The sequence below is a fragment of the Trichechus manatus genome, unplaced genomic scaffold (genome assembly GCF_000243295.1).
Source record: "Trichechus manatus latirostris isolate Lorelei unplaced genomic scaffold, TriManLat1.0 scaffold00043, whole genome shotgun sequence".
Taxonomy (NCBI): domain Eukaryota; kingdom Metazoa; phylum Chordata; class Mammalia; order Sirenia; family Trichechidae; genus Trichechus; species Trichechus manatus.
This window is the reverse complement of record NW_004443979.1, coordinates 18,898,741-18,906,625: the sequence shown is the minus strand read 5'-3', so window position 1 is coordinate 18,906,625 and position 7,885 is coordinate 18,898,741. Positions and strand designations below refer to the sequence as shown.

Here is a 7,885-nt window from a genome sequence, read left to right as displayed (position 1 = left end):
GGAAGGGTGCAGAGCACATTGTTCTCGCGAGGGCAGAGTTGAACAAGTACTAAATGTGTGGGTAGAATGGGGTGATGTCAGATGACATACCTAGATCTTAAGGATGCTCTACCTCTCAGCTTCCCTGATGTTGGGTACAGCTGGATTGGGTCAGAGCTGTACTGTCTGTGGAGACGGGGCTGTCCTAAGAGAGTTTGTATTCTGGTCCCATGGCTTCAATATCTCCCTCCTGATCTCAAGTTAAGTGTTGTCTTGCTCTTCTCTGACGAGGGGACAGTATCCCACAGTATTATCATAAGTTCAGCTCTCAGTCCTGCCTAGCCTTGATCTGGGATGGATCTCCATAAGCTGCTTGGAGCCCTGGATGACTATGCGCTCCTGGAATGCTTACCTTTAGAAGGGAATCGGAGCCCTGAGGCACAGTGGTTAGGAGCTCACCTGCTAACCAAAAGTCGGCAGTTCGAACCCACCAGCCACTCCTTGGAAACCTTATAGGGCAGTTCTACTCTGTCCTACAGGGTCGCTATGAGTCTGAACCGACTCGACGGCAAACAGACCTGAGGGTGTCCACAAGAGGGTGTAGGCTGCTGTTCCTCACTCCTCAACACTTAGCTACCATCAGCAGATAGTTTTTCTGCAGCTGACACCAGCATTGGCCCTTCTGCCCTCTGTATTATGCCAGAAAATCTGTGTCTGGGTAGGTGTGAGCCTTGGCCTCTTTGTACCAGAAGCTTGACCTCTCTGCACCCTAGGGAGAAAGTTCCCGGGGTTATTGAGCCCTAATTATAAACAATATGGGCATCTCTCTGAGGACAGACAGGCAGAAACATTATCTTCAGAGGGACCTTGGGATTCAGACAGAAAGAACAGGTCTATAATTCCTGGGGGAAGACCTCCTTTGTGGTTTTACTGCTGTATTACAAGGTCTGTCGCTTAGAGAGTTGCTGGATTTTCACTTGAGGGTGGGAGGAGTAAATTCCCATCCTGTTGCATAGAGGCAACGTCTCAAGCACCTTGGCCGTAAAGACCAAGAGGCTATACATGGGACATAATCAATAACCAGTCAGAGAAGTGTGACCAAGTAGGACATGCAGAGGGAATGCAGCTGTTAAATGAGTGAGGGTTGCTTGACTCTGCTCCTATGTAGGTTGTGGGGTGTGCTGATCTGGATGAGAAAGGGTGAGCTTTACCTGCACTGGTGGAACTTGTGTCTAGAAGTGTGGGCCCCTGCCAGTCTGACACATTTTCCCGAGTTCTGCTCTAATGGGCACAACCTGGTTTCCCTGAGCCCCATTTCTGACAGAATGAGAGATTGGTAGAAGGTCTCAGTTGAAACAACAGCACTGATGAGAGACCCTGCTGAGCTGAGGACAGAAGGAGACAAGGATAGAGCCTTATGGGAAAGTGGTCATGGTGGGAACCATGCCAGACCCCTATTGTGTCCGTTGGAGGTTCAGTTGCTTTTCTCCCCATCTTCTAAGCTTTTGGGCTAGGGTGGGTTTAGGGAGGTGAAAAGACCATCATTGACAGCCTCATGCAGCAAGTTCCATTGTTTTTCTGAGGGAGACACTCTACCACTGATGGGGTCAGACAGGGACTGACATTACAGATGCTGATAGGACAGGGACAGTGCAAAGATGTGAGTTGCTGGCTTGTGTGGAGGAGTTTGTGAATTGCTGAGCAGGCAGAAAAGAGAGTGAAATAGGTGCAATCACAGCCTGCCTCAGGCACAGAAGGACAGAAGGAAGACACAGAAGGCATTCCTCCACAACGAGAGATGGTCTTTATTAAGAGTCTGACACCTACTCATACACAATGTATTGCAGAGTCCAGGGTCCAATTACTTAGCTATGCTAGGATGTATTCATTATTCTGTGGATCCAGAGAACAAAGCTGGATATTCTTGTGAAGACCTTAGGAGGCTTATTCTTATATCCATAGCTAACAATGCCCTGGGCTACATTGTTGCACACCAGGGGTCCTCCAGAATCACCCTGTGGACACAAAAGGGAAGAATCTCAGCGCAGACCCTTCTGTGTTCCCCCCTCAGGCCATATTTTCTCATTTATACTCATATCTTCCTTCTCAGGGTCTGTGTGTTCAGAAGAGGAAGGGCTGAAGGGTCACCATTCACTTTTTCTCCGAGTGAAAGAGGAGGCAGAGTCCATGCCTCTGGGATCACCCAGAACTGTAAGTCTCTGCCCTGACTGAGTCCTCTTTCCAGCTCAACCTAGTCCCAGGCTTTTGTCTTGTTCTCCCATGGAGAAAGGATAAGAGATGAACTGGAGGAAGATTCCCTGATGTTCTTGGTTGAGAACAGAATGCCATCACTTGTGGTGGACCCTGCTGTACCATGGCTTCATGGCAAGTGAATGCCTGACCATGAGGATTTAGAATCACTTTGTGTCTGAAGCAAGAAAAGAAAGACGCTTGTCTCCTTACCATTCCCGCATCCTTAGTGTACAGAGGGTTCCCCACACATAGCTGGGTCGTGTCGTCATAGTGTGAGAATATTTGTTTGCACTCCTGTTTGTTCTGCACTTCCAGGTCCACTTCCTTTAGTGTGGCTGATGATGAACCACTCTCCGTTAATCCCCAGCCTGCCACGCTGCACACCTGCTCTGGCCTCACCCAGTCCTGGCTCTGTGGTAGGGCAATGGTCTTCACAGCTGTGTTGAGTTGAGCCTTGTGTTTCAGCTGGTCAGAGAAGGTGAGACAAGGTAATACCCATCCTGCTCTATCAGCAGGGCCCAGAGCCAGGGAGGCAGTTCCTATCCTGTCCTGAGCCTCCAAACCAGCTTCTATTGCACTGGGACTAGTAGAAGAGTCAGATGGAGGAGGGGAGGGGCCTGTGGCTCTAAATAAGGTGAGGTTCCCCAGTACCCTGTGAGGGTGCACCCAAATGGATGCAAGATGGTACCTTCAGTAGCATGATGTCGTTGAGTATTAAATCCCTGCTGAACTCTGGGTGAGGGAAGGCTTGAAGTACAGGGATGACCTGCTGCATGTTTTCCTTTTTCTGGATATTGTGAGCTCCCAGGGTGACAGTCATATTTCTGCAAAAAAAGACTGGATACAGTAAATAGGACCTTCCACTAAGTATTGGATAATATCGATGTTGCAACCCAAGGGAGGGCTGCAGCTGAGTCAAATTGGGAGGAGGAAAATGGTACAGAAGTCTTGTCTTGTTTCTCCTCTCCAATACCTCTATCCAAATATGGACAGTGTTACCTTCTTTTCTCCGCTGTGTTTCTTCAGCGGGTCTGGTCGTTCAGCAGCTTCACCTGCTACCCAGCCCCCAGTCCACAAATCTCAATACTCTAACCCGCACCCACTTCCCCCAGACTGGAGATGCACAGAAGGGTCCTCTAATGAGACTGGGCTCTATGCACTGAGGGACTGTCCTGTGTAACGTCTGTGTAATGGTTTTAGGGTTACCAGGAAACAAGAACTCAGTTGTTGTTCCTCACCTTTCGTAGCAGTGAGCCGCTGTCAACACATAGTCTTCTCGGACCAGGAAACCTCCACATGCTTTCCAGCTATGGTTATTCTCAGAGGCTGTTATTGATGCCATGTAGGGCCGTGAGTGTGGTGTGGCCTCTGTGCCCCCTTTGATCACTGTTTAAAGAGACAATCTGTCTGGATCTCTGTGCTCACAGAACTCAGAGAATGGGCACTATTTTGTGGCCTAGAAGACTGGGATATTCAGAGGCTGGATGGTCTGTGGAATTTGACTCGTGTTGGAAGAGAGTTGCTGCAGGACCCCTAACACTGAGATGGGATTTTGGCTCCTGTGGACATTATGGCTGATTTGTAACGTGACCAGTTTCATCCCTAGTTCTCTCTTTCTTTATTTGGAGATGAGGGACCACAGCCTTTATCTGAGTTAAATATATTTCAGACACATGTTAATAGGAAATGGTCTGCCTTCTGAATGCACATCCAGAAGGCCTGAAAAATATCTTCTCTGACCTGCTCTGGATGCTTTTTTGTCCCCACGCATCTCAGACCCTTGGTGTTGTGATCACTTCCCTCGTGGGCTGGTGTCTAAGGACCTGAACATCATGAGCTCATGGAACAGAATCCTTTGATATCTCTTCCATCCCGAGTCTGGTACATGGAAAATACTCCATAAATGTTCTTTTGTTACCTGAATGATCAGCCCCTAGATTGTCTTTGGCCTATGGCTGGGGAGGAGAAGTCCTAAAAGCACCTGAACTACTTCACAGAATTTGCCTCATAGGACACTGAGTCCTCAGGATAAAGGGGGATGAGAACAAAAACTGGAGATCAAACTGCAGAGAGGAAATGGACAGCAGGGGGCCTGGGTGGGGGCCCCATATCCATCAGGGCTTTGGGAGCAGTAATCATACCCTTTGATGCCCAGTGGTTCAGTTTGGATCTGAATTTCTGCTCTGATAGAACTGAGGGGCTCAGCATAATAGGGACAAGATGAAGATGAAGTCTAGAATGTGGAGTATGAAATGCCTCTTCCCTCTTTGATCCGTTCTATAGCTCCTGACATTAAGAAGTGTATTGTTTTGTTTAGGTAGATGAAATTTACAGCATTCATTTTCAGCTTTCCCTCCTCCTACAGAATCTATGGCCATCTTGATAATAAATCACTTTCCAGATAATAGAGATGCAGCCCATGAAAGGGAATGACCCACCAGGTTTCTTGGGAGCATTTTTTTCCTATCATTTCTGAACATTGATTATGCAGTCATAGATTTCATCAAATTCCTGCGGAACAACTGGGGATAGGAAGCATCATAGAGATAGGCTAGCTGGAGCTCTGTGGAAAAATCACTGATGGAATAAGCCAGGCCCCTGACTTTGGGACAGTCACTTACCTATGAAGGTCCTGGAGGGCAGAGGCAAGGCCAACAGGATCAAGAGCAGCAGCAGCATCTTGGAAAAGTTGCTCAGGTCAGAAGGTGTGTGTCATTTCTAATTCCAGGCTTTTTAAACCAAGAGGTGACTAAGGAGGGGCAGGCTCAATGAGCCTGTTTTATTCTAGGTTGTATTGATTCTCAAGATATGAACTCAGCATGTCACGTTTCCCTCCTAGAGGAATGTGTATGGAGAAGGTGTTGCAAGAACCACATTCTTAGGCAGTTTCTCACTCAGCAGAACACACTTACCTGGAGAAATCGTGAAGTATGAGAAGGAAGGAATGGGCTTTGAGGTTTTGTTTTAGTTGAAATAGTGTTCCCGTCCCTAATTGCTGTTTTGGGTATTAAAAGAGTGTGAACATGATGCCGTATGGACTTGCATTTGTGATTAGCTACTGCCTACTTCATTACTTAATATGTCTCAACCCAAACCTTCCCTGTTAGTGCTTCACTGTTTGAGAGCCCAGAAGTTTAAGTATTTATTAATATTTATAAATCCAAAAATGACAAATTATTCTTCTTAGAAACACACCATACAAGATCTTCCTCATCTATCAATTACTGGTAGTTTCAATCAATGCCAAATCTTGGGGTAAGGGTGAGGATAGAGACTGGGGTTGAAGAGGAAATGGGATGTTGATGAGAGTAGAAGGAAGGTAAGGTGATACCAGAATAGGAGAGCATGAGATCATGGTTTGACAGACCAACCTGTGTGAATTCATTCTTTGGTCCCAGGATGCCCTGATCAACCAATGTTGCTCTGAACCCTGATATTTTTGAGTGATAAAAATATCCCAGTTTCAATGTATTTACAAGCATGCAGGTAGATACAGAAAGAGGTAAACAATCTTTTCTATTCGTCCTGAATTTTCTTGATGAATCAAATCTCTTTCCTTTTGGGCCAGGTAATCTGGGGTCCCTGTGAAGACTGTCATTAGGCAAACTTTCTGCACCTTGTGCTTCCCTGGCCCTGGTGATGGTCTCTATTTCCTCTTTCTGTGAAAACAAGAACAGAGACCATCACCAGGGGCAGGCTCTGGGAAACACTGGTGGCATACAGGTTAAGAGCTATGGCTACTAACCAAAAGGTAGGCAGTTCAAATCCACGAGGAGCTCCTTGGATACATTATGGAGCAGTTCTTCTGTGTTATATAGGGTTGCTATGAGTCGGAATTGACAATGGCAAAGGGTTTTTTTTTTTCCCCCTGCTCTGGGGATCTACAAATACTTCTGCCCAGGGGCGGAATACCAAATAAGCAAGGTAAGCAAGGCCTTACTTGTATTTACTAATCTGTAGTAAACTGTTTAACATGCGAAAGGGTTCACTAGAGATTAGTAAGTAAGCAGAAGTAAGGCTGTGTTTACCTTGCTTAATGACTAATCTGTCCCCGTCAGGGACTATAAATTTGAAAAGAGATTTTTATTCTGTATGAAGGTGAAGTGGGTTTGGGAGATAGATGGATGCCAGCCATACCTAAAAGCTGAATCTTTGATGAGGTGAAAAACTGTGAAATAGTTCACTACAGATTAGTAATTAAGCACAAGTAAGCCTGTGCTTACCTTTCTTATTGGATAATCTGCCCATTTTTGCCCTTTCACCAAAATTCCCTTTCCTTCAGAGAATGGTGGATGCAGTGGAAATATTTTTCACTTTCCTTCTAGAAATAACATCCCTAGGCTTCATCATCAATGGAGCAACTCATTAAGTTGGAGGATAACATCTTCTGCCACTAGTCTGGTATCTTTCCTTACCATCTGCCAGAGTTGCAAGCCTGCTTGGATGCATGTGGCCCAGCTCACCCTGTCTAGGTCCTGGAGAAGATGAGGGCTTGTAAAATGTGGTAAGTGTTGCTTTGATCTCAGCTGTCCAAAACCAGCCAAAGCTTATAAACCCAAACATTAATTTTTCATTTGGGTGCCAGGCCAGGGATTCCACTGTCCTTAATACACTCCACTTGATGGCTTGCTCTAGTCCCCTGAGATATTCTGGTACACAGCAGAGGATCCAGGCAGGGAAGAGGGAGTAGAGTGAGGCCTGATGATCTGGTGAACATAGAGGCACACGTGCGACACTGCTGTAGGATCATGTCTTATCTTTTATTTCGAGGCAGCACGTAGGTTGCCTCTGAGCCCAGGGATTTGCTGCAGGGTGCTTTCCTCCTTCATGATGCTGTAAGCAACCAGGATGTCATCTGACTGTGGGAGAAAATGTGGATGCGATGCTCCTTATTATGACCATTCTTGTTGACTGTGGTCCTACCTGGCCAATGAGCCTGGGGCGTCAATGATGATGTAATTCAGATGAAGTCCTCCAGTCTCCTGCTCCCCCGTTCTGGTGAGACCCTGGGTGCCTGAGGACCGTCAGACTTTGCATAGGAGCGTGTTATATATATACTGTCTAGAATATAAGGCACGGTTTTGAGATGTAAACTTCTTATGGCCCAGATATAACTGTTGCTGAAATTATTATGTATTCTAATCATGCTACTTATAATAGTACTCATCTTAAAAAGAAACACTGCAAAATTTCATTATTTTTGAAATGCTATAGAAAATCACTCTGTATCTGAAGCCTGGGTCATAATATCACTGTGAGAAATTATACTTCTGAAGATTCATGGAAACTTAGAAAAACTATGTAGATAGACTATGAGTCCGATGCTGTAGTAATCATCTGTGAGTCATGTGACCTAAAACGTTGAAATCACTCAAAATTTATTTGCCAAATTTCATAGACTTTTGATGGTTTTAGCAAGTTTTTATGAAGGAGAAGTTTCCTGTGAGCTGTTGGGAATGGCTCTGAGTTGTCCCCTGTGCTTCCTCTTAAGGTACCAGCTACCCACAGGAACCTGTCTCTCTGAGACTAGTCCCCCAAAGCTGGGTCAGAGTTCACTAGTTAGAGGGCCATCTTCTTTCAGACGGACAAGCAGGCACATGTCAGTACCTGCTGGCTCTCACTGCCCTTTTGCATTCATTAATTCACTGGCATG

The 7,885-nt window shown here is 45.9% G+C and overlaps 1 protein-coding gene across 1 annotated transcript; it reads right to left on the bottom strand.

Annotated features, from left to right (window-relative positions):
• Positions 1 to 1,853: 1,853 nt before the first annotated feature.
• LOC101350051 (granzyme-like protein 2) lies at positions 1,854 to 4,911 on the bottom strand. The gene is made up of 5 exons (XM_004376558.1): positions 4,854 to 4,911; positions 3,471 to 3,618; positions 2,921 to 3,056; positions 2,443 to 2,697; positions 1,854 to 1,994 (listed from the first exon to the last, which is right to left on the bottom strand). The coding sequence occupies exons 1-5, from the start codon at positions 4,909 to 4,911 to the stop codon at positions 1,854 to 1,856; spliced, it is 738 nt and encodes a 245-aa protein (XP_004376615.1).
• Between the last annotated feature and the right edge of the window lie 2,974 nt (positions 4,912 to 7,885).